The sequence below is a fragment of the Culicoides brevitarsis genome, chromosome 2 (assembly GCF_036172545.1).
Source record: "Culicoides brevitarsis isolate CSIRO-B50_1 chromosome 2, AGI_CSIRO_Cbre_v1, whole genome shotgun sequence".
Lineage (NCBI taxonomy): Eukaryota > Metazoa > Arthropoda > Insecta > Diptera > Ceratopogonidae > Culicoides > Culicoides brevitarsis.
Genome location: NC_087086.1, coordinates 34,755,903 through 34,782,487, shown reverse-complemented (window position 1 = coordinate 34,782,487; position 26,585 = coordinate 34,755,903). Strand labels below are relative to the sequence as shown.

Here is a 26,585-nt window from a genome sequence, read left to right as displayed (position 1 = left end):
TTCCCGCATTTTTTGAAAAATTTTTACAAGGTAAGATAATTTATCATTTTTGTTTAAAAAAAAATTAAAATAAAAAATAATTTTTTCACAAAACTTTTAAATTTATCATTTTTGAAAAAAAAAAATTTTAAATTTTTTTCTTAAATTGCAAAATAAGAAATTTAAAATATTATTTTAAAAAAATTAAAAAAAATATACATATGAAAGAAAAAATATAAAAAACAATAAATAAATTAAAGAAATTTTTAAATAATTTTTAAAATATTTTAAAATATTTTTTTCAAAATATGGGTTATTTAATAAAAAAAATTTTGAATCGATTTTTGATGAAATTTTTTTTTTCGTAAAAATTTTCAACCAACTTTTGAAAGAAAAAAAAACTTTTTAAAAATCATTGATATCTGATCGATTTTTGATGAAACAAAAAAAAGTACGATTTTATCATATGAGGAGCAAAAATCGTACTTTTTTTCTCAAGTCACTTTTCAACCTACTTTTGATGGGTTTTAAAGCTAAAATTGCATTCTCAAGTTGATTTCCATTGATATTTGCTCGATTTTTAATGAAATAAAAAAAAGTACGCTTTTATCATATGAGGAGCAAAAATCGTACTTTTTTTCTCAAGTCAATTTTCAACCAACTTTTTCAAAGCTAAAAGTTAATAAATTCTTCGATTTTTGAAAAAAATCGTAAATAAAACTTTTGATGGGTTTTAAAGGATAAAATTTTTAAAAATCGAATTTTAAAGCTAAAAAATTTTTTTTGATTTCCATGGGTTTGAGTTAAAATTTTTGATCTGATCGAATGAAAAAAAAAAGTACAATTTTATCATATGAGGAGCAAAAATCGTACTTTTTTTCTCAAGTCAATTTTCAACCAACTTTTGATGGGTTTTAAAGCTAAAAGTTAATAAATATTCATTTTTAAGTTGATTTCCATTGATATCTGATCGATTTTTGATGAAATAAAAAAAAGTACGATTTTATCATATGAGGAGCAAAAATCGTACTTTTTTTCTCAAGTCAATTTTCAACCATTGATGGGTTTCAACTTTTGAGTTTCAAAGCTAAAAGTTAATAAATATTCATTCTAAAGTTGATTTCCATTGATATCTGATCGATTTTTGATGAAATAAAAAAAAGTACGATTTTATCATATGAGGAGCAAAAATCGTACTTTTTTTCTCAAGTCAATTTTCAACCAACTTTTGATGGGTTTCAAAGCTAAAATTGAATAAATATTAATTCTAAAGATGATTTCCATGCATATCTCATCGATTTTTGATAAAATAAAAAAAAACGATTTTATCATATGAGGAGCAAAAATCGTACTTTTTTTTCTCAAGTCAATTTTCAACCAACTTTTGATGGATTTCAAAGCTAAAAGTTAATAAATATTCATTCTAAAGTTGATTTCCATTGATATCTGATCGATTTTTGATGAAATAAAAAAAAGTACGATTTTATCATATGAGGAGCAAAAATCGTACTTTTTTTCTCAAGTCAATTTTCAACCAACTTTTGATGGGTTTCAAAGTTAATAAATATTCATTCTAAAGTTGATTTCCATTGATATCTGATCGATTTTTGATGAAATAAAAAAAAGTACGATTTTATCATATGAGGAGCAAAAATCGTTGTTTTTTTCTCAAGTCAATTTTCAACCAACTTTTGATGGGTTTCAAAGCTAAAAGTTAATAAATATTCATTTTTAAGTTGATTTCCATTGATATCTGATCGATTTTTGATGAAATAAAAAAAAGTACGATTTTATCATATGAGGAGCAAAAATCGTACTTTTTTTCTCAAGTCAATTTTCAACCAACTTTTGATGGGTTTCAAAGCTAAAAATTAATAAATATTCATTTTTAAGTTAATTTCCATCAAAATCTCAAAAATTATTTAAAAACACTGTTCAGACAGTTTTTTGTAAAATTTCAACAAATTTTGTACCAAATTTCGCTCTTTAAATTATTAATTTAGCTGAAAATAACAAAAAAATGAATAAAAATGACAAAAAACATAAATTAAAAGGATAAAAAATGAAATTTATTCTACAATAAACTCTCGTGACGTGCCACTGTAACGATATTTGCCTCCCAAAATGTACTGATACCATCCAAAATGTTGAATTCTGTAAGTTCCTTCCTCCGCATCATCCGCAATATTCCAAAAGAAGCTGATTTCACTCCAACCCATTATCGTGTTTGTTCTTTTCCACACAAATCTACAACAAAAAATTTCAAAAATTAATTTTTCCTTAAAATTTTTTAAAAAAATCATTAAAAAATCTCACCTTGTATCCCAATCAGCATCCGTGTACTTAACTTTCCAACTGCCATCTTGCTGTTTTTGCTCAACCGTGAAGTAACTCCCGTTCCTGATGACTTTATTCCGTGGATTGCCGCTAATAAATCTCACGTAAACCTCATCTCCCTTCTCATACGTCAACAAAGGCTCTACTAAAACGTCTCCATAATCCTTTCCCGCAGCATGTCCATCATACAAAACCGGCGGATTCAACGAAATTTGCTTGTCACTCAAATTCGGTTGTTCCGGACCAGCTGGAAGTTGCTCATTTCGACACATGGCACGAGTTATGTCCTCAAATTGCTTCAGATAAATCGTTAAAGTGTGTTTTCCATACAAAGTACTTGCCGCTTCATATCGTTGAATCTCATATTCTTCCGGCGTGGCGACATAACTCGTATAAAGATTCGACAAACCTGCGATAATGACTTCGACATCGTCGCCAGTTTCGGATTTTACGGTATTTTTGATGTGTTCTCGCATCCGTCGCCCTGACATAGTCGTCAATTCGCCCGGAAAAGCAGCGAGAACGACATTTCCGAGTCTTACAACTTGCGTCGGGACAATTCTCGGGGTCCAGTCATACGGAAAAGTAGCTTTTCCGGTCATCAATAGGATTGGCTTCGGTGAATGGCATTGAATATCCTCTTCTGTGGGTTCTGCTAAGAAATCTCGCATCAAATTCCACAAAGGATTGTCCGTGGTTGTGCCTTGATCGAAGGTAAAAAGTCCCGGGCCGTCAGTAGTTCCTGCGGCGAAACTGTATCCCATTGCCGGAAGACATCCTTGGTACTCGTCAACTTTATTTGTCACGGAATTGTTGAAAAATCCCCGAGCTGAAGCCATATCGATCGTTTGGTGCATCGACTGAAGAGGTCCCAAAATTTCACGTCCCTTCTTCGAATTCAGCAATTTCGAGGCAGCTTCATAAATACGACTTCCGATAATTTTTGTACTTTCCATCATGTCCTTTCCGGGTCCCGATGCGAAGCAAGGACCTTCTCCTTTGGGACATTTGGAGGTCAAAATATCGCAAGAATTTCCGGTTTTTTCGCATTTTGGACCCATGATGTTCGGAGAAACGTCTCCCAAATTCGACGAAGCGAACGCTCCAACAAAATCTCCGTCGCCGACGAGCGTTTCTCTGCCATTTTTCTCCTTTTCCAGCAAAATCGAGGCATATCCGACGTTATCTGAGGACACAAGTCGATTCGTGTTGTTCATCGAAACCGGATGAACGGCAAACCAATTGAACGCTCCAAGTACTTTTTTATCCAAATTCTCAAATCTCAGCTGTACGAGCTTTTTATCCGTGTTATGGCCGTATTTTTCGCGTTCAGATTGCGGATTATTCTCATACGCGATGGGACTTCTGTTGATATTTGCATCTTCGACGTCGACTTCATCGATAAAAATGCGCCCGTACCGCATATTTTTGTGGGCAGCATCGATACTTTCGACAATTCCTTCCACGAGAGCGACATACGAGTCTTTGACAAAGCCCAAAATTGACATGTCATACATCAGATACGATAAGAAACCACCTGGAGCGCTATGTGTGTGTGTTCCGCTGATGATAACGTTGTCCATGCGATACAAATCGGGACCGTAAGTAGCAGCTAATCTTTCAATTACCTAAAATTTTATTAAAAAATTATTTTTTTTTTTTTGTTTTTTCAAAGGAAATGATGAAAACTTACCCCTCGTTTCACATTGTGACCCATCATGGCGGCATCAACACTCACAAAAACGATTCTGTCGTTGGTTGTTTGATCGCCCACGATGAAGGTACGGGCAAATTGTCGCAAATGGATGCCTTTGCCGCGTTGTGCCATGTTCGCATAACCCATCTAACGGAAATTTTCAATAAAAATCTTGAAATTTTATCAAAATTATGACTTACAAAGGTGATTTCTGTAAGAAAAAATTAATTTTTATTCAAAATTTAGTGAAAAAAAATTAAAAACTCACCAACTGATGGTCCCGTAACATCACTCCTGCCCAATCCAACGAGATATCCATCGGTCCATTTGCAAAGGCATGCGAAGAAGATGAAAACCCACGCGGTTTTCATGTCGTGCTGTGAGATAAAAATCAATTTAATTTAAATTTTTGCGTGAACTTGGGCCAAATTCGATAATTATGAACGAAATATCGCTCAATACTGCTGCAACACTGCTTTGATATACTTTGAACTTCATAATTTTTATTGTTTATATTAACGATACAGTGTAGAACAAATATGCAAATCACAAATAAATAAAAAATATCATATGTGAGTTGAGTCACTTCTTTATGCAAATAGTAAGTTATCAGTTGGGAAGTGATAATTAAAGCGCATTTCTTGCTTTGATAATTTAAAAAGTTAAAAAAAAATATATTTTTTATTAAAAATACTGAATAATTAAATTAAATAAAATTTAATTTAAAAATTTTTATTATTTAAAATTTAATTTTTTTAATTACCTAAAAATTTTTTTTTTATTAAATTTATTTTAAATAATTATTTTTTTCATTAATTTTTTTAATTAATAATATTTTTTTTAATTTTAAGAATAAATTAATATTTTTTTTAAATTACTGAACTAAAATTTACTTAATATTTTTTTTTCACAAATTATTTAATATTTTTTTAATTAAAATTTAAATATTTTCTTTAAATAGTTTTTAAAAATTAATAAAAAAATTTTAATAAATAAATTTAATTTAATAAATTAATTAACCTTCATAAATAATAAATTTAATTTTCATTAATAATTTTCATAAATTTTTTTTTCTTGAAAAATTCGGAAAAATTATAAAAAAAAATTAAAATAAATCAAATTAAATTAAATTAAAATTAATTTGTCTTAAAATATTAATTAAGTTTTAAAAAAAAATTATTTAAAAAATAATTTAATACACATATTATTTAAAAAAAAAATTAAATAAAATTTAAAAAAAAAGAAAAAAAAATTAATTAAAATAATTTTCAAAAATTTTTTATTTAGGTATTAATTTTTTTTTTCAATTAAAATAATTCAATTTTTGTTAAAAAATTAACAAAAAATTTTTAATTTTAATAATAAAAAATTAAACTTTTAAAAGTGATTTTTTTTTCAGAAATGCATGAAATTTCATTAAAACTCTTAATGATCATCTAATTAAAGAAACATATTGAAATGATTGCATTTCCTTTTATAAACAACTCTAATGTTTATTCTAATGTTTGATTTCTGTAGAACAAACCTTATTGAGACAACAAAATCGTATACGATAGTAGTGAGTAATGCACGCTATTTACTTTTTTTTCGTTTTAAATCAAATAATAATTTCAGTTAATGCAGAAATGACGTGTTTCTGATGTGAGAGCACAATGACAACTGTCGAGCAGTTCCCGAGCAAGATTAAAATATTGAAAAAATAAATGGATTTGTGAACGACATGTGATCCTTATCGGTGCTAAGTACTATAATAATCATGTTGTGATTAGTATTTATCATACATACCTTTATATATTTTTTCTATAATCAATTGCAAAAAAATAAATCTTATCAAAAATCTTGTTGTTCAGTTCTTTTTATCGAATGATTTTTTTTTGAATCAAAATGAGAATTTCCCTTGATTGGCAATAAAAATGTCATTGTAATTGATAAGATTAATTAAATAAAATTTTTAATTGCAATGTCATTTAATTTTATTTTAAATAAAAAAAATCGATTAAAAGCTTCTTGAACCATTTTCGAAAAATTTTTATTTGAATTTCGAAAAATTTCGAATTTTGATTTTGGAAAATTGAATTTCAATTTTTAACCAATTTTTCATGCAAAGTCTATAAAAAGTTTTTTTTATTCAAATATTAAATAAATTTAAAATGAATATGAAATGAAAAGAGAAAAAAACATTCAGAAGATCATTTTCATATTTCAACTTTCGAACAACAAATTTTCGAAAATGATCTATAGTTATTTCGAATTTTATTTCAATTTTCTTCGAATTTATCTAAGTTTTTTTGAAATTTTCTTCGAAACTCATTTCAAGATTTTTTCGAAATTTAATATAAATTTTTTTTCGAATTTAAATTTAAATTTTTATGGATATTTTTTAAGATTTTTTTCGAAATTCAAGATTTTTCGAAATCATTTTCAAAATTTTATTTAATTTTATTTTCGAAATTATTTCAAATTTGTTTTCGAAATTTATTTTAAATTATTTTCGAAATTTTTGAAAAATGTAAAAAAAAGTAAAATGAGCAAATACCTTTTTGTAGATGAAATTCATATTTTAATTTAAGAAAAAAAAACACAAAATATTTTTTTGTTCAATTGAATTTATTTCTTGATATTTAATTTATTTATTTTTATTATTATTAATTAATATTATTTTTATTCCATTAGTCTTAAATTTTTGTCAATTTTTTCATTCATTTTAATAATTTATTATTTATTTTATTTTATTTTATTCTATAGTTATCAATACAATTTTCTTCGATTATTTTTTTGTGTGACTATTTTTTTTATTTTTAATATTTCTTATTTTTAATTTTATTTTGTAATTTGTGCTTTTAAATTGCCTCATTTAAAAAAATGTAAAAACTTACTTTTATGTTTTTTCTTTATTTTTAGGTAGGTATTTCATTATTTTTAGGGTAATAATACTTTTTTCTAATATAATATCTTTAAGAAATGAAGTTTTTTCCGGAAGCTTCGATTTGAGTTGATTTTGTGCAAAAATTGTGCAAAAACTCATCAAGAATGGCACACTTAGGAAGGTTTTTTATTTAATTTTTGTATTCGGCAAGCATTTTAATTATTTGTAAACACGAAAAATACAAACAAATCACAAATATCTAAATTCTTAGGCTTAAAAATTAAACGGACGACGAATTTTGTTTGTTTAAATGTGTAAAAGCTACGATATTTTTTAAGTTTTATTTATTTTATATTTACAAAAAATATTTTTTAAAGGAGGAAATAACTCGTCCAGCAATAAAATTTTATTTATTTTAATAATTTACGGTTTTTTGACTAAAAGTATATTTGACGAATACTACGCTAGAGTATATTTAGCTATTTATAAAAGTTTTTTTTACGAATAATTTCTTGATAATGTCTACATTTATCATATACAAATACTAGATTCGATAAAAAATGTTACTTTTTAAAAAAGTAAAAATATGTTTTTTTTCTTGCGATGCGATGTTTGATGAATAAGTTAAGCGAATGACTATGAAAGGGGTTAATTTATGATTTTTTTTTGTTCTGCAGAGAGCGTCATTTACTGTTAACACTCGAATTCACTGGCTGTAATGGCGCTCAAATCCTTCATAAGACCTTCTAAATTTGCCATTTCCTGATTTAGCTCCTCCGTGGAGTTGCTCGGATGCAATCGTTGAATCTCATCGGAGGAATGTGTGACAATTGGACCAGTTTGTAAGCGATTTGTGAGGGTATTGGTGTTGATAGTGGCTGCCTTCTTGTATGGCGAGGCGTTTTGAGGTCGGATTGTTACAGCAGGCACTAAAAATTAACAGAAAAAATTAATTTTTCATTGAAATTCGACGAAAAAGAGACTTACAGTTCGTTTTTTGACCATTATTGATGGGAGTTCCGCACGGTTGTCCCGACATGGCAAAACTTTTGAGCGAATGCCCACGATCGATCGCTAATCCAGGGGCGTATGTGACATTTACATTGCTAAAATTTCGTAAATAAAATTAATTTCATGTTAAAAACGCATTTTAGAGACAAAACTCACTTGTAATTAGGGGGCAGTGTATCGTAATTGTAGTGATTATCGTTCGATGGTTGAGATAAAGTGCCAATTTGTGACTGTTGCATCATATTTTGATCCATGGAGACATGCGGCGGTCGTTGGAGACTATATTGGGACCGAGGATACATCGGGCGTTCCATTGGAGAGTTCACCAAAGACGTTCCTGAAAGAGATTTTGATGAAAATTTGTCTTTTTAACGCTAAAAACGTAACTTACCCATGTAACCTGGCACATAATTCCTCTTATCCAGCGAATTTGTGATGTGCGAAAGGGTACTTGTACTGTCATACTCATGATGCGAGTTCCGCGGGAGTGTCATGGAGCCCGAATTTGGCGCGATATCGCTTCCTGGCGTCGGAATTACCGTTTGTGGGTTCTTTTCCATGTTCTTGAGCTCCATTTGGTCATGATGAATCCACAAATCTGGCGGTTTTATGATGCCAACGTTGTTTTTCTGATAACTTTTCTTCAAATGTTCGGGAGATTCGGTCGTTTTCTTGCGACAAGCCACTACTGTGATGAGAATTGCGACAATTATCAACAGCGAAACGCCTCCGATGATGATATAAAGTGCCGTCATGGGTATTCCATTGATGCCCGACGTTGCAGTTTTCATGGGGGACATGACTTCATAAGATACCATCGCTGAAAAAGGTGTCGGTTTGGGGTTTCTCGTTTGAACTTTGAAGAAATAAACGTATTGCGGCTTGAGATTTCGAATAATTGCCATTGTTTTGTCGCCAATCACTTGTTCTTGGATCCAATCTTTATCCCGTTTGGTTGTGTCAGTCGTATAAAAGACCGTATAACCCGTTATTGGACCGACACTGTGCTTCGGAGGAAGCCATTCGAGGATTACCGTAGAGGCATCTTGCTCATTTGGGCGAATTATCAAGTCGCGAGGCGGAGAAACGGGCGCCGCTTGCATCGTTGTGTTCAAAACACTCATGGACCATGCGGATTCGCGACGTCCCTTGACAACTTTTACCGCAAATTCGTACTGCGTGTTCGGGCGAAGGTCTGAAATCATCGTATTGAGACTTGTGGTGTTGTGATATTTCACGCGAGATGACGAAACTGCCATATATTTGACGGTATAATGTCGGTTATCGGTGACATGTTGATTTTTGTTGAGCGTCGTGTCAGTCCAATACAGCACAATTGACGTTCCTGACATGGGAATTGCTCTTAAGCCGACAGGAACCTCCAACGGGGTTGGTAATTCAATAGGAGCCTCTTCTCTGGTACGAACTGTGTCATAAACTGGAATGCCATCGCCTTGATTGTTCCTTGCCCGCAACGAAATGACATATTCGCTGTTGGGTTCTAAATTTTTCAGCTCGAAATAACGCACTTTTTCATCAAGCGTGACCATATCTTCGTCCGGAATGCCCTTTCCCCATCCCAAAATGTAACCACGAACCTTAATTTCGGGTCTGGTAGGCGGTGCCCATGATACGCCGACACTTTCAGCACTCGGGCGAGTCACAATGAACGCTGGTTTGCCCGGAACTTGACTTTCATCCAAGTCACTTTCGAAAGTTTCAGCGTGTTTCCATTCCGTAAAAGGACCTGTGCCGTTAATTGTCATTGCGGCGATCTTAATTTGGTAGGCGGAGGTACGTTCGAGGTTTTTTAGTTCCCATTGGCGGATGTTTCCGGGAGTTGTTTCGACGCCGCTTTGCTTTTTGGGTTTTTTGTAACGGATTTTGTAGCCAGTTATTTGTCCATTTCGCTCTTCGAGTGGAGGAGGTTCCCATTGAAGCAAGATGGAAGTTGCTCCAGTTGTTTCAAATGTCACGTTTGATGGCGGTTCGGAAGGCGTTGATGAATAAGTGCGAACAACAATCTCGTTGGAAGAGTCTCCCATGCCGTTTTGATTCCATGGCACGACGGTGATCGCATATTCCGTGTAAGGACGAAGCTCGGAGAGGGTAGCTGAGGTGTCAGTGCTGTCGGCGTAGATTTCGACGCCGTTTTCGACCTAAAAATTTAAATTTCGATTAATATTTTTATTTTAAATTTAATTTTTTTTAAAAGAAATTTTAATTTTTTTTCAAGAAATTTTATTTTTTTAAAGAAATTTTAATTTTTTTTAAAGAAATTTTAATTTTTTTAAGAAATTTTATTTTATTTTTTTATAGAAATTTTAATTTTTTTAAGAAATTTTATTTTATTTTTTTTAAAGAAATTTAATTTTTTTAAAGAAATTTTTTTTTTAAAGAAATTTTAATTTTTTTAATTTTTTTTAAAGAAATTTTAATTTTTTTAAATATTTTTTTAAGAATTTTTTTTAAGAAATTATTTTTTTAAAGAAATTTTTTTTTATTTTTTTTTTAATTCTATTTTTTATTTTTTTTTTTTTTAATTTTTTTTAATTTTATTTTTTTAAAGAAATTTTAATTTTTTTAAAGAAATTTTTTTTTTTATTTTTTTAAAGAAATTTTATTTTTTTTTTAAAGAAATTTTAATATTTTTTTACGAAATTTTAATTTTTTTTTTAAAAAACTTTTAATTTTTTCAATGAAATTTATATTTTTTTATTTTTTTAAAAGAATTTTAAATTTTTTAAAGACGTCTTAAACAATATTTTTAATTAAATTTTTTAATTTTTTTTTATTTAAAGAAATATTTTGATTAAAAAAATTCTGAAATTTTATATTTTTTAAAGAAAATTTTATTTTTTTAAACAAAAATTGGATTTTTTAACAAATTTTTAATTTTTTTTCAGAAAAAAATGAAAAACGTACCTCAGCATAGTAAATTCTGTACTTCGAAATAATCCCATTCGTCACAATCGGAGGAGCCCATTCAACATTTATCTCAGTATGAGACACAGGATAGGCTTTTACGTTCTGTGGCGGTCCTGCGATGTTCTCTTCTGGCTGTGTTCGTACCTCCAACGACTCTGAACTGTCTCCGATGCCATGATTGCTGTTCGCTACGACACGAAATTGGTACGTTTTGCCCGGCAAAAGTGATTGAATGTTCAATTCTCGTTCGTCACGTGATGTCGTTGTTAGTTTTCTCTCTCTAAAATATTAAAAAAATTAAATTTTTTAGAAAAAATTTCAAAATTAATGAAAAATCAATTTTTACCTCTCACTCGTCGACAATTTATAGTAAACAAAGTACGCTACAATCTCATCCGGGTTCTTGTAAGGCTCATCCCAGCTCAAAGTCACGAATCGCGGCTTGACAATTTGCGCTCTGACATCTCGCGGAGCTCCCGGCAACGGTGCTAATGCTCCTCCGGTGTTTGCTACATTGTGATGGCGTGCAATAGTATTGGGAAAGGGTGCATTAAAGTTCATTACTTGATTTTTGTCGTTCCCTCCCTCGGTCAAGGCATGCAAAAAGTTCTTTGGATCGACGCCGGGCGGGATTTTGTGAATTGTGCCCGGATCGTCGTCGTCATCGTCTTCATTTTCGTACGAATTTTCGTCGTAATCGTTCGCGCTGGCGTCCAAAAGTGTGTCGGGATCAACGTAAGAATTTTTGGAAAATTCATTTTTGTCCTTGGAACGCAAACTATCGAGAACTGACTTCGAAAGAAGCCGTTTTTGGTTGATAATTTGCTTCTCAGGATCAAAAGCGGGATATTTTTGCTTATTTTTCGCGTAAGATTTTTTGGAATGATGTTGTCGTCGTTTCGGTTGAACTAAAGACGCATGCAAGTCAACAAGTACGAAATCAAGTAACAGAAGGAAATGATAGAAAAAGAAAAGAAAAAACAGAAAAAAATACAAAAAATTAAAAAATCATAAAAAATTATGAAAAATTTTCAAAATAATGTCAAAAAAATTTCAAATCCCAAAAAAATTACCTGTCTCAATAATTCTCAATCTCGCTGCTGCTTGAACACTTCCCGCAGGATTTGTTCCCACGCATTGAAACATGCCGGCATCCGAACTAATCAACCCCAAAATCCTCAAATTGTGACCTCCAACGATCTGCATGTAGTCATTCGGAGTAATTAAATCGCCATTTTTCAACCATTGAACGATCGGCGTCGGTTTTCCTGTGATGCCGCAACTAAATTCCAATTCTTCCTTCTCGTGAGCGACTTTGTTGACGGGAGTTTTGGTAAATTTTGGAGGAACTTGCACCTGAACAGAGGCAGAAGCGTCGAGAGAATCCACAGAATTGCTCGCTCTGCATTGATAATCGCCCGAATCTGCTTCCACAATTGCTGTAATTTGCAGAGATCCTGTCCCGATCATTTGGAAACGTGAATCGAGGTCACTAAAAAGGGGAAAAGTTGAAGAAAATTAGTAAGTTTTCTTTGATTTTAAAGAAAAATATTAAAATTATAAAAAAAATGTGCATTGGGTCAGAATTTTCATATCGAAAAATTCAAAATATGCAATGGGTTAAAAGTAAAATTTTACACTTAACTTTAATTAACATTAAAAATTTTTGTCCCAACACATATTTAAAAATTTTTCGAAGCATAATACTAATTTTTTTTATTTTTAATTTAAAAAAACACTAAAAATGTATATTGGGCAAGAATTTTTAATATGTATTGGGGCAAAAGATTCAAAATATACAATGGGTCAAAATTTTTACTAAAGCAAAAATTGTATTTGACCCTAATTCATGTTGAAAAAATTCATCCCAATGGATATTAAGGTATAAAATTTTCATTAGGCGAGAATTTTCGAATTAATAATGAGTCAAAATATTCAAAATATACAATGGGTCTAATTTTTCCCCAAATAAATTTTGTATTTACCCCAATTAACATTAAAATTTTTTGTCCCAATGAATATTTCAAGAATATTTAGAAATTTTTTGAAGTATAATATTAAAATTTTGTCTCTAATTGCATTAAAAATGTGCATTGGGCGAACATTTAGAAATGATTTTGAGTCAAAAAAGCTTAAATTTTCATTGGGTCAAACTACAATTTGCATTTTCTCCCAATGAACATTAAAAATTTTCACCCCAATGGATATTTGAAAAATTTTTGCTCGATTTTTTCTTCAAATTGGATTAAAAATGTGCATTGGGTGAGAATTAAGATAAGATAAAAGTTTGAAAAAAAATCTAAATTTGTATTGGGTCAAAGTAAAATTTGTATTTAACCCCAATGAACATTTAAAAAATTTCGCCCCAATGTACATTTAAAAATTTTTTCATTCGCATTTTTTATTCGAAAAGTGGTAAAAATATAAATTTGCAAAACTTACTTCAAATCAATATCTTCTCCATTTTTCAGCCATTTGATCTGAGGCTTCGGATTTCCATTCGCCACGCAATCCAACGTCAAATTACTTCCTTCACGGACTGTCTGCGACATTGGAACTGTCGCAAAAGCTGGCGCCTGAAAACTTTCCGGCAATCCCGACGGCGATTTTATATTCAAATTCAACTTTGTGCTAATTTTATTGAAAGATCCCGACGTAATATTACATTGATATGTTCCCCGATCCGACGGCAATACCTCGTCAATTTCCAATGCTCCGGATTGCAGCAAAGTCATCCTCGTCGCATCAAATCTCAGGGGAAAATCATCTTTCAACCATTGAATTCTGTAAGAAACTCCATTGGGAAGCGGCGTCGAAAGACATTTCAAGTACGCCGTTTGCCCGGGAACCAGATACAATTCCGCTGATTCTTGATTCACTTCGGGATTGTCAGCTATTGACACTCGAGCGGAACGACTCACGATCGTTCCGATGCCATCAACTGTCAGTAAACACTGATAAGCGCCCGTTAAACCGCGATTTACGTCAACGGAGCTGATGTAAAGTGACCCGTTGGGGAGTTGCGTGCGAAAAGTATCGCCCACGATGCCCAAATCTTGTCCATCGGGTCCGCGCCATCGAATGTTCGGGGCTTGCTTGATGAATTTGCTACTGCTAAACTTGCTATTTGTACTTGTAACGGCTGTCGTTTGGTTAATCAGTCTTCCAGCACACTGTAAAAGTACCGAAGTACCCTCAGGCACGACAATATCCGATGGCTCTGTGACAAATTCGAGTCCTGCAACGAAAAAATGATAAAAACGTGAATTAAAATGATTGAAATATGACGACGCAGCGCAAAATGGCAATAAAAAGGGACTTTATCGTCGACATTTACGCAAATTCCTCCCAAAGGATTGTCATAAACTCATCATTACGACACAGTAACTCATGTCAATCACCTTAAAACACTCTCGAGAAACACCCGAAAGTAATAATCTAAAGTGTTCCTCGTTTTTTTCCGCAAGTCGTCAACGAAAGTCTTTTTAAAAAAAGGGACAAAAGATTATCTCTCGGCATAAATTTTAATTATCTCACACAAAACCGCAAACATTTTTACGCATTAATTAATTCCGCGACGAGTCATTGCGCGACAAGGAGTCCCATTGCCCTATTTTCAGCTAAAAGTCGTCTCGAGAAAGGCAACAAAGCAAGTAAGAGTCAAGTAAATAAATTTTATTACATTAATTAGCGCGTTTGGGAGTCGCTACAATTCCTGTGTGTCGACAAAGATGGGAGAAAATTAATTTATTACAAGGATGGAATGCTTCAACGAAGGAATTTTTATACGCAGTGAAGCAAGGAACGAGGCGCGGAGAAGGAAAATTAGCAATTATTGTGGTATCTGCAGTTTTTTATAATGTTTATTTTCGCGATAAATATGATGATGATCAAAAAGTTTATCAGTTTATGGAAATTTTTCTTTGATGAACTGAGGGAGGAATTAGTAAGTGGTCAGAATTTTAAATGGAAAATTATGGAAATTATCAAAAAAGTTTGGATTTTGTGTTTTTTAGGTTAGTTTATGAATTTGGCGCCCTCTGTGGAGAAATTAAGAAGTATTAGATGTCAATACCGTAATGTAGATAATGTTAAGAGAAATTAAAAATCTGTTCTCTTAACGAAAATGGAAGTCAAATTAAAATTTTTTTGTTTCAAATTCTAATTTTGAAAACTTTTTACTAAATTTTTTTAAAGTTTTAACTAATTTTATTTTAAAATTATTATTTCAATGTCAAAAACATTTAAAATAACTACTAAAAATTGTTAAAAAATTTATTCTAAAAAAAAAATCAAAAAATTAAGAGAAATTGTGTTCTCTTAACTTCAAAATTAACTCTTAATTAATGTTTCTGTTTAAATTTTTACGTTTTTTTTTCTTTTAGCATTATCTACTTTACGGTATATGGATCAGCTGATTGGATCCGCCATTTAATTTTACACGTGGAAATGATAAAAAGATAAAAAATTTTAAAAATTTTAGAATTTTTGATGAATTTTAGTTATTTTTAGAGCTTTTCTTTAAAAAAATGTCCAAATGTCAATTCGAGTCAAAATTTGATAGAGATGGCATCTTTTGTTAGAAAAAGTAACTTAAAAAGGATGAAAATGGAGAAAAAGAGATCAGAAAATGGAATTTCAATACTTTATGAATTTCGAAATAATTTCGAATAAATTTTCGATTTTCGAAAAAATTGAAGATTAATTAAAATTTTCTGAAATAAGAGGATTTACAGAAGAAATGTAGCTTCAAATCGAAAATTTAAAAAAGAGTATCCGCCATTTTGTAAAAATTGAAGTTAACCTCAAATTTACAAAGAACCTTTAAAAAAAAATAATAAAAAATCCTAAAGAAATGAAAAAACCTTCCAAATATGTCAAAAAAATATTATTTTAAACTTTTATGACTTATGATTTTTTTAAATTTGTAACTTTTCATAAAAATTAATGAAAAAATCGAAAAAAAAATAATTTTGAAAAAAAAATGACGCCAGATGTCGCTTTTTAAATAAAAAAAATATCATAAATTCATCACTTTTCCTCCCATTGAATCAAAATGCAACCTCTAACGAGCAAAAATAAATAAAATTCTTGAAATTCACTTTTAAAAAATAAATTAGTTTAACACGTGCTCAGATAAAAAATACTCAACACATCTTTAACAACTTCATCGCGAAACAAGATTTATTGTGCCACGACAAAAACAATTCCATTCTGCATTCTTATAAAATCTCTTTTTAAATGTTTCTCTAATTAAAACTGACATTGAGTAATTTTTGCCTTGAGTTTCTGGAACAAAATCTGACATTTTTTTTATAAAATTTGAAGTTCATTTAAATAAAATTTTAAATGAAAACATCAAACGATAATGCACTGAAATAAAGTAAATTTGATCGTTTCTCGCCCACACTCGAACAGCTCATTATCGAATGCATCAACTACTTATTTTATGTGTGACACAATTTCAATTTCACACAAAAAAAAAGTTTATTAAGTGACGAAGATTCTTTTTCATTATTGAATTTTATTTGTCTCGACGACTCCCCGAAGGTGTGGGTCGTTTGTTTGTTTGTAGCGATTAAAATGAGCGAGCGACATGAGAAAAACAAAGACAAGAAAAAAATGAGAATCAGAGGTGAAGTAAAAACGAACATAAATACCAATTATTTTAAATTTATCACATTTGAGTTTTTTTTCGTCCACTGTGTGTTTTAATTATCTTGATTAATATCTGATTGTGTAACAGAACAAGGTGTTTGTTTATTTATTTATTTTTTTCGGGCTTAGAAATTCGACAGTTGTTGTCAATTAGTCGTCTTCGGGGAAAATTTCGTGGAAACTTTAATGGCATCGTAAATAAACCAAGTTAAAGCAACGTTCTTAATTACGTTTAATTTTGGCAAAAAGGATCGTTAAAAGAACGTAAGAACTACTTTTTCGTTGTTTTTTCGGGAATGTTGTGGTAGGTGATGACAACACGATGCTTTTATCGTAATTATCATACAAAGTCATGTGTGGCACATATGACAAGAATATGAAGGATATAAAGAGCTAAGTGAACAAACAAAACGTATTACGGAAGTCATTAGAGAGGATAAATTTTTAATTAGATAAGTTAATGCAGTCATTAAAAGTTGCTTTAAACGACGTTCGAGTCATATGGCGACTTTTTGTGGAGCTAATTTGGATGGCAATGACACGTTTTTGATTGAAATTTGGCATGATGAGGAGGAAATTTTTATTTTGTGATAAAAATTTTGTTCATTTTTTGGGTAAGTTTTGTTAATTTTTTTTTTTAAATTCCTTAATTATTATTATTTTTTTTCATATTTTAATTGTGTTAATTTTTTTGTTTTTTAATTTTTATTTTTTTTATTTTTAATTTTTTTTTATAATTTTAATTAATCAGCAAATTTTCATAATTTTGAAAATTTAATTATTTTTTGCTAAATTTCAAAATTTTTAATATTTTTTTTTCACAAATTTTTTAATTTTTTTTTTTTGGTTTTGTATTTTTATTTATTTTAATTTTATTAATTTTTAATAATTTTTTTATTTTTTTTAATAATTTTTTATATTTTTTCTTAATTTTTTTTTTATTTTTTTTTCGCAAATTTGATTAATTTTTTTCGTAAGTTTTGAAAAATATTTAGATTTTTTTAATAAAAAAAAAAAATTAATTAAATTTTTAATTTTTTAAATTTAATTAAATTTTTTTATAAATTAAATTATTTTTTTTGGTAAATTATCAAATTTTTTTAATATTTTTCTTAATTTTTTTTTCACTTTTTGAATTTTTTTATATTTTAAATTTTTTTTAAATTTTTTTATATTTTTTTAAAATTTCTTTAAAATATTTTTGTAAGTTTTGATAATTTTTTTAAAAATTCCTTAATTTTTCTAAAAGTTGTGTTAATTTTTTGATAAAAATTTTTCATTTTTTGCTCATTGTTAGTTAAATTTAAGTCTTTTTAATAACTCATAAAATCAGAAATATTTATTCTAAAGACCAAATTTGCAATTTTAATCTCATTAAAGTCTTTTGAATTCATCAAATAAGCTCCTTAGACCAAATTAAGTTAACATTTTCAACAGAAACCGCTCCTTCTTTCCACAAAAATGTCAAAATCGATCATAACTGCAGCTATTTTCGGCACTAAATCTCTTTTGACATTCATTTCCTAACCATTACTCGATTCAAATTTAGAACTTCAATACCATAAATTACCGTCGTTTATGACTATTGAAGCACAAGAAACAAAGAAATAACAACTAAAAACAAGAACAACGACATCGAGGAACGAACAACGCCTTCTCCCATACAACAAAATTCCAATCTAATCCAGTTATTTTTCAAATATAATTTATTAGAATTGATACTTCACTTGAAGTAACAACGACGATGCCGCGCACTGTAACTTCGAAAGACATTCGACGAAAAAAAAATTATTATTTTACATTTATTTTACTCGACTTGACTTGACTTGGAGCTGCTTCCTCGCAAATGCAATGTCATAATAAATATTTACTATTCTACACCGAAAATTTACTTTATTTTTACCTTATTCCGTTCGCGTACCTTATTACCGTAAATAAAGCTACGTAACATAAATCAATTTAGTGAAATAAAAAAATGTCGCTTCTTCTTCATTTCTTGTGCCTGTCTCGCACGCATATTTCCTTTTTTTATTCAATTTTGCCTTTTTTTCTATAATTCTGAGTGAGTAGCTTTTTTACCGCATTTCGTAGAAAAAATGCGGTTATATAACCGCTTTTTGGTCTTTTTAATATTTTTAAAATTTTTCTTTAAATTTCAGAAGCAGAATTGAGAGTTTTTGAAAAATAAAGCAAAAAAGAAATTCAGGTAATTAAAATTAATTAAAGCGCCATCTAGCGTCGAGAATTAATTAATTTGGAATTTTTCAGAAGATATTTCAATTAATCCAAATCAAGCAAAGTAAAAAAAAATAAAATTTATAGTAAAAATGTGAAATTAAAAGGAAACAATTTTAAAATTAAAGTGAAACAATTTCTCAAAAATTTTACTCAACGCCATCTAGCGTTAAGAAATTTAAAATTGTTGAAATTTTTTATTATTCTAAACCAAGCAAAGTCAAAATTTATAAAATTTAAGTTAGAAAATTGTAAAACTTGAATGAAAACTTCCAAAGTTTCCAAATGAGCAATTTCAATAAAATTAAAAAAAAAAAATTAAAAATATCGGAAAAGTCGAGTTTTTAAAATCAAAAAGGAACAATTCCAATTATTCCAAACCAAGCATTTTTGAAATTTAAGTCAACGCCATCTATCGTCAAAAAAATTAAAGTGACCAAAGTCGACCAAAGACAAAAAGGTTGAAGTTTGTGATATTTTCAACAAAAATTGTAAAATTAAAGTGAAATAATTCTAATTATTCCAAACCAAGTAATTTTTAAAAATGAAATAAAACGCCATCTATCGTCAAAAAAATTAAAATAGTAAAAAAATCAATTTTTAAAGCAATTTAAATCAATCCCAACCAAGTTAAATTAAACTTTTATTCCTTTCACGACAACTTTTCTCTTTTTTTTGGTTCTTCGTGATAGTCGTAAAATTGTATTATCACAAATTTGGGACGACGACGACGATGACAGAAACACACGAGTGGCAACCCAAAAAGCAAATGTTTTATGCAAATTCTCGTCACTTTTCTTTTGATGGTTTCTCACTTCCATACTTTTGTGTGACGACGACAAGCGGGTTGACTTTTCATGTCACTAACTTTCTTCCATGTACTCAAAAAAAAAAGAAAGGAAAATTGTGGGAAAACATGTGTTTTTCAGTGTTCGTCTTGTCAGCAACTTAATTACCGCACAGAAGGAAATTCATTTCCGGTTCGTTGAATTTAATTTTTCGCACTTCTTAAATGAAAAAAATTTTTTTTTTCGGATCTCAAGCAAAAACATTTCCAATATTAATGAAAAATAATATTTATGTGCGAAATTATTTTTTGTGTCAACACGACGACGACGCAATTAGAGTTGAAAGCACGAGCTGCGTTGTTAATTAACGTTATTAGTGAAATTTTTATTTCGTTCCTCATAATACGATGAGTTATTTTAATTTGATAATGCGTTCGTGTGCAATTTTATGAAAAAAAAAAAAACAAAAAAAATCTCCATTAATTAGCAACTCGAATCTCGACAATAAAACAATAAATGCGTCGCTGAGTTTGCTGATGGGAGCGGCTTTCACGGGAAAAAGGGTCTGAAAGGTGTGTCGCTCAATGTCACTTAAAAAGTTGACGACAAGCAAGTCATGCATGTCAAAAAAATGGAAGAAAAACAACAAGAAAAAGGTTCAAAAAAAGGGTTTCTTCCAAGACAACAATAACGAAGTGTCACGAAAATAAAAATAAATTTAATTGTTGGTTATTACAACGAGACTGTGCTGCTGTCACACATTCATTACCTTCCTCGTTATGATGTCACTTAATTTTCTTTCCAACTTTGTGTGAAATGAACGGAAAAAGGATAAATGAGTGGGACGTGCTTTCGGTTTTTCGTTCGGAATGTCTTCATGCCATCATGACGCACACACATAAAAATGTCTCAATATCTTTCATTGTGAGCCTTTTTCAGCATTTTCACCATTGTTGCCATAAACACTCCTTGAGTAAAGGAGCACCTCAAGTACAATTATGAGAGTGTGTTGTAAAAAAATAAAAAAAAATATTTGTGGCAGAGAAATGAAAATGACGACATATTTTATTTAGTGGCAAGTTGATTGCTGTAAAAAGTGTGACCGGAGAGACTTAATATTTTGTAATTAGTTATGACACTTGAGGGCGCACTTGATGAGTTGAAGAGAGGATTATATGGTAAGAGGAGTAAAAGGACACTTTTGGAAGGATGTTTGACGCGTTTTTGATGAATTTAAGGTAATTTTAATATTTTTTAATTTATTTGTTCATTTTTAGGTATAATTTGTTCAGTTTTAGATAATATTGTTCATTTGTTATAAAAAAAATTTTTAGTTTTCATTCATTTCAAGTCATATTAGTTCATTTTGAGGTTCATTTTCAAAAAATTGTTCATTTTAACAGATTTGGGTTCATTTTGAGACAAATTTTTTGTTCATTTTAAAAAGCCTTTGTTCATTCTGAATTTTTTTTTTCATTTTTAAAATTTTTTTTAAAGAAGCTTTTCAAATTTTTTCACCTTTTAAAATATTTTTCTTAGTCTTTGTTCATTTTAACGAATTTTGGTTCATTCCGAAGGTTTTATCTTTAATTTTTATTCATTTTGAGTCAGTTTCATTTAATTTGAGAATTTTTCGTTCATTTTGAGAAATTTTGGTTCATTCTGACAAATTTTGATTCAATATGAGAAACGGTTGTTTATTTTATAAATTTTTCTTTCATTTCTAAAGCTAGGCTTTTGTTTATTTTTACGATTTAAAAAAAAAAAGCTTTTGTTCATTTAGACAAAAATTTAATTCACTAATTTTTAGTTCATCCCGAAAATTTTATTTTTAATTTTTATTCATTCTGAGTCATTTTATTCAATTTTTGTTCATTTCGAGAATTTAGTGTTCATTTTAAAGAGCTTCGGTTCATTTTTAGAAGCTTTTGTTCATTTTAAAGAATTTTTCTGAAACAGTTTTTGTTCATTTTTACAAGTCTTGATTCATTCTGAGAAGTTTTTATTAATTTTTTTCACATTTAAAATTTTTTTCCACAGTTTTTGTTAATTTTAAAAAACTTTCGTTCATTTTGAGAAATTTTTCCTTAATTCATTTCAAGTAATTTAATTCACTTTTAATAAATTTTCATCAATTTCTTAGCACAATTTTAGTCTCAATAGAAAACCATTCACCCAAAATGTCTCAATTTCAAACAAAAGCCCATCCCAGTTGTTAATTGCAACCTTTATTGATAGACTCCGAACCTTTTGATCGTCTCTTCTCCATATCTCAACTAAAAGCTTTGTCTGCTATGAATACAAATCGACCGATTTCTGTCCATTTATACAAATTAATTACCGTGATAAGTTACTATAATGACCGACAACACACTCCTTCCAAATAATATAATTATTATCGTCCATTCATCCCTTTCCTCAAATAGTCTCTGTCATAACTCATAACTCGTAGAAAAACAATTGACCTCCCAAAGCAGCACAACTTAATGTTATTACTTATTAAATTTATGAACAAAAATCACCAAAAGTTCACGAAGAAATAAGTTCTTTAGTTACTTTTCATGTTCTTAGACAATTAATTTGGATCCTACCCCTTTTTTGCTTTTGGTATGAGAAGTTGTGTAGCGGAATGTAGTTTACTTTACAGGAACAGGTCCTTGTATGTCGTTTGTTTTAATGGTTTATTTATTCATAAATCGAGAGTAGAAGCGGGAGTAAAACGCTGGAAAATTTATTAATTGAATGAAAAAGTATGACTCGACGCAATAATTCAAGCTTAAAATATGCGAGTCTCATTTTCTTTTCGTATCGATTTTTTGCGTCTCATACCCTCACAGTTTTGCTTTGACGGAAAATTTTCGAGTTAAAGTTATTTCTGCGGGCTTGTCGTCGTTCGTTCTCTGATGGGATTAGAAACAATGATGTTGACATGTGTTTCTTCTTCCTCCTCCTTTCTTTCTTTATCTGTGTGTTACTATTTAAACAAAAAGTCACCTTGTAACCTTAAACTTTGTCTTTTTCAGGAATTACATGCCGCAGTACACTCACCGTGCCATGACTACGGATGGAAAAATGTCACAAAAAATAAAAATGATGTAACTTTCACGTGCTATAAACCGATCAATCGTTGTGTTTGTTTGACCTTTTTATACCCATTGCTCGAAAAAAAAAGGCAAAAAATCGACAGGGATGTGATTAATGATAATGTCCGTTAGCCAACTTGTTGAATCGACGGACAAAATCATCAAATAAATATTTTCTTGGGTCCTTTTATCCTTTTTTTTTGTGTGCCATGTCGCCCGTTATGTCGCTCCAAATTACGTTAAAAACGGACAAATTGGAGATTACCACTCACTTTACAACAAGAGCTTCATACAATTTTTTTTTGTTAATCCCTTGCTTAACCCAATTTGATTTTCCATCCATTTTTATCGAGTAAATGGATTTTTGTTAAAAAAAAATAAAATAAAATTTTACTGAGAATTGTAAAAAGCAAACACACACGTGGTTGCCAGAGAGAAAATTTTTTCACATTTTCCGGGTTGAAAAACGAGAACAAATGAGTGAAAAGATAAAAAGTTTGTTCAAACAATCAATTGTCAGTGCAAACACATGCCTTTCAAAAACGTATTTTATTGCTGCCGCGTTCGTTAAAATAACAGAAAATTATTAAATTTATTTGGTTTTTAACGAATTGCGTTGCTGCATGTGTATTTACACTTGATTGGGAAATTTAAATAAACTTTCTAGGAAGTGAAAAGTGATGTGTTAAGTTAATAAAAATTTTCATTTTTTTTTCACATGAAAGGTTATCGAACTTTTTAATTTTTTTTAAAAAGAATTTTGCGAAAAAAATTAAAAATCTTAAAAATTATTAGTTTTTTAGTGAAAAATGGATTTTAAAAATTAAATAAAATTAATTAATTAATGAAAAATTTAAATAAATTTGAAATAATTAATTAAATTTAATAAAAATATTAAATTAATTTTATTTGATTAAATTTGTAATAAAAAAAAAATAAAAAAAATTTAAATTTAATTTCAATTATTTTTTATTATGAATCTTTGATTTTAAATTTAATTAAATTAAATTAATTAATTATTTTTTAAAAATTTTTTAAAATATATTTAAATAAATTTTTGTAAAAAATTAAAATAATTAAATAAAAAATAAAATTAATTAAAATTAAAATATTTAAATATAAATTAAATTAAATTTTATTAATTAAAAAAATCGTAGAAATTGCACAAAAATTATTAAAAAAAATCTTTGATGTCATAAAATGACTCACAAAAAAAATATTTAATTAAGAAATAAAACAAAAAACTTGAAAAATTCAAATTTCCGACATGGCACACGTTCTTAAAAGCGATAAGGCCCCCTAAAAAACGAGCGAATTTTAAGTAAACAGTGACCTCACCTTCGTTTCGCACACATTTTCGCATCGTGACACGCAACGAAGGCACCATTTTTATGGGCAATTTTAGCATAAACAAACACCAAATCTAATTTTTATCACAGGTTTAAATCATTTTCAACGTAAAAATAAATCAATTTGTCACTAACCCTCACATTTTGCGTATATCTTTAGATATTTATGAGAACTTCCTGCTGTGCGTTGTAAATAGCATAAACTTGCAACCCTTTTTCCATTGTGTGCGATTATTTCGCACACTCGTTTAAAATTAATGAATATTCAGGTGTTTTGCTTTGTTTGTACGCCCACTCGAACGCCCTTCGGTAAACAAAAGACTAGACAGACAATTATTGGAGCGTTTCGTCTGTTGCGTATTTTGATCGTGCTTGGACATGCAAATTGAGCAAAAATGCACAAAAGACGAGTTTTTTTGACAAAAGGCGAGCGGCGACGTCAAAACATGCGAAATATTCGCCCCTTGTTAATTTTTTTATTCAAAAGTTGATAAAAAAAAACGCAGCAGGATCAAAATTGAGTCATTTGTTTTCGTGACAAGTAATTTTAATTCGCTGAAAACATTTTTTTTTTCTTGTTAAATTTCTTCAAAAGTCATCAAAAGGATTCAATTTTAATGAAAAAATCGAGTAAATTTTTTTTCTATTGAAATGCAAAAGAAAAAATTTTCTTGCAATGATTCGGTCATTGATTCCCCTTTCTGTTCGTTCGCAACTCCCGTCGGGCAAATATATTAGCAAGAAAAATCATTTTCATTACATTAATAGGATTATCGTCCATCTCTCCAATGTTACTCTTGTTTACCGCTCAATACGCTACGATGGAAGGAATTTCCAAAAATTATTTTAAAAAAAATCTCATCACGTAATAAAAAATCGTTAAGGAATCATTGAACGCCCCCATGTCGAAATTTAATCCTGATTTCTCTATTTTTTGGTCTTTTATAATGGGAAATTTATTGAAATGAAGTCAAGCAAAGAAGAAAGCAAAAAACGACGCAAAGGAGGCGAGACTCTTCTGTAAACACAAACAAACAAACAAATGAAATTGCTTTACATTTACACATTTAATTTCACATTTTTTTCTGCCATTTTCTTCTTTGACTTTCTCATTAGAATTTTTCTCCGATTTATTTTGTTATCTACTTGGCAAGTTGCTTGGAGACAATTCTAAGGCAATAATGAAGGGGAATTGAATCAATTAATGACCTTTCGTTCATTTGATATTATTTAATTTTGTTAGAAATTAATGTTTTGTAACATTTTTCTAATTTAAAAATATTTTTTTTAGTTTCTTTTTTAAAATAAGTCGAAAAAACTGATTTTTATTACAAATTTTACAAAATTTTTTTTCAACTGTCAAATTTTTGAATTGACAGATGTCAAATTCTTAACAAAAATTTCAAAATTTCTTCATATTTTTCAATTTTTAACTAGATTTTAGTAAATTTTGGTTAAAATATGAAACTTTTGTTATAAAAGTAAATTTCGAGTATTCATTTAAATTTTTTTTTAGTAACGGCTATATTTTAAATTGACAGATACAAAATTTGTATTATTTAAAATGAATTTTGACATAATTTTAGATATTTTTTTTCTAAAATACAAAAACTTTTTTAATAATTTAAGTTAAATTTTTCCCAAAGAACTTCTAATTTTTGCAGTTTTTGGAAAAAAAAATATTCCAGAGTCCTTTTTTTGACAGATGATTTTTGTTAAAGTTTTTACTAAATTTTTTTTTTTATGATTCTAAAAATATTTCAAATTTCTTAAAATTTTTTGAATTTATAGAATTCTTACAAAATCTTCAAAAATTCAAAAAAATTCTTGAAAAATTTTAAGAAATTTGAAATATTTTTGGAATCATAAAAAAAAATTAAAAATTTAACTGTTGAAATTATTATTGAGAAAAAATTTTGATTGCGAACCCCAAATTTTCACAATAACGAACAAAAGTTACCTAAGAAGCAAACTACTCAAGAATCATTTATTTAACTACCCTTCGAGTCATTAAAATAATTGAAAATTAAATATTTTAACAGTTCTTGAAACAAAATTGAATAAAATAGTTCGACGACTGTTGCTCATTCCTCCTTTTCTCTCGAAAGTCGAAATTCTTGAACAAATCGATTCGCAAACTTTGTAACTTCATTTCTATGCAAATAACAAATTTTTCTCCGTGATTGATTTCACTTTACTTCTTTATCTCTTCAATATTCGTGAATTCAGTGAAGATTGAGGGAAAAGTTGATCCTTTCTTGTCTGAAGTCTGACACCGCATGCCGCTGAAGGCGATAAATTTTAATAATGTCTCTTCTTCATCTTCTTGCTCCTTCTTCTTCTCATCATCGACGTTGATTTTAAATTTCAATCACATTTCTTTTTTTGAGAAATTTTTCTTACCCTCTCCTTCGATCTCTGTCTGAAGGCATGAATATGACAGAGACAAGTGACAAGTAAAGTACAAGAAAATAAATAGCAACACATTCCATGAAGATGTTGCGCTGTCATAATCGTCCTTTAACTTTTTTTACACGTTTTTCACGTGTCGCTTTTATGACAGCGACGCTTATGAGGAAAATATTGAGATCAAAGGTGTTTTTTCCTGTAATGTCAGAGCGATGTCGAGTAAAATAATGAAATTTTGTGTTTATT

At 29.2% G+C, this 26,585-nt stretch overlaps 2 protein-coding genes across 2 annotated transcripts in view; both read right to left on the bottom strand.

Moving 5' to 3' along the window:
- Nucleotides 1–2,032: 2,032 nt before the first annotated feature.
- On the bottom strand, nucleotides 2,033–4,178 carry LOC134830646 (neutral ceramidase). Its single transcript, XM_063844194.1, has 3 exons — nucleotides 4,010–4,178; nucleotides 2,296–3,944; nucleotides 2,033–2,226 (listed from the first exon to the last, which is right to left on the bottom strand). Exons 1-3 carry the CDS (start codon nucleotides 4,157–4,159, stop codon nucleotides 2,049–2,051), a joined length of 1,977 nt encoding a protein of 658 aa, XP_063700264.1. The 5' UTR covers nucleotides 4,160–4,178; the 3' UTR covers nucleotides 2,033–2,048.
- Nucleotides 4,179–7,406: 3,228 nt separating this feature from the next.
- The window catches only part of LOC134830645 (neogenin), a 76,467-nt gene continuing 57,288 nt past the window's right edge, over nucleotides 7,407–26,585 (bottom strand). The window contains exons 2-9 of the mRNA XM_063844193.1: nucleotides 13,260–14,055; nucleotides 11,891–12,309; nucleotides 11,164–11,725; nucleotides 10,815–11,097; nucleotides 8,281–10,048; nucleotides 8,046–8,226; nucleotides 7,866–7,984; nucleotides 7,407–7,807 (exon numbers count right to left, since the gene is read on the bottom strand). Of these exons, the coding sequence (XP_063700263.1) occupies nucleotides 7,572–7,807; nucleotides 7,866–7,984; nucleotides 8,046–8,226; nucleotides 8,281–10,048; nucleotides 10,815–11,097; nucleotides 11,164–11,725; nucleotides 11,891–12,309; nucleotides 13,260–14,055 (4,364 nt within the window). The 3' untranslated portion in view covers nucleotides 7,407–7,571. The remainder of the gene's footprint in view (nucleotides 7,808–7,865; nucleotides 7,985–8,045; nucleotides 8,227–8,280; nucleotides 10,049–10,814; nucleotides 11,098–11,163; nucleotides 11,726–11,890; nucleotides 12,310–13,259; nucleotides 14,056–26,585) is intronic.

What these genes read in the sequence shown, in the direction of transcription:
- LOC134830646 (XM_063844194.1), bottom strand. Translation starts at nt 4,159, where the DNA reads ATGGGTTATGCGAACATGGCACAACGCGGCAAAGGCATCCATTTGCGA. An exon ending in GTCACAATGTGAAACGAGGG is followed by an intron (nt 3,945 to 4,009) that starts GTAAGTTTTCAT and finishes ATAAAATTTTAG; the next exon opens with GTAATTGAAAGATTAGCTGC. An exon ending in GATGCTGATTGGGATACAAG is followed by an intron (nt 2,227 to 2,295) that starts GTGAGATTTTTT and finishes TTTTTGTTGTAG; the next exon opens with ATTTGTGTGGAAAAGAACAA.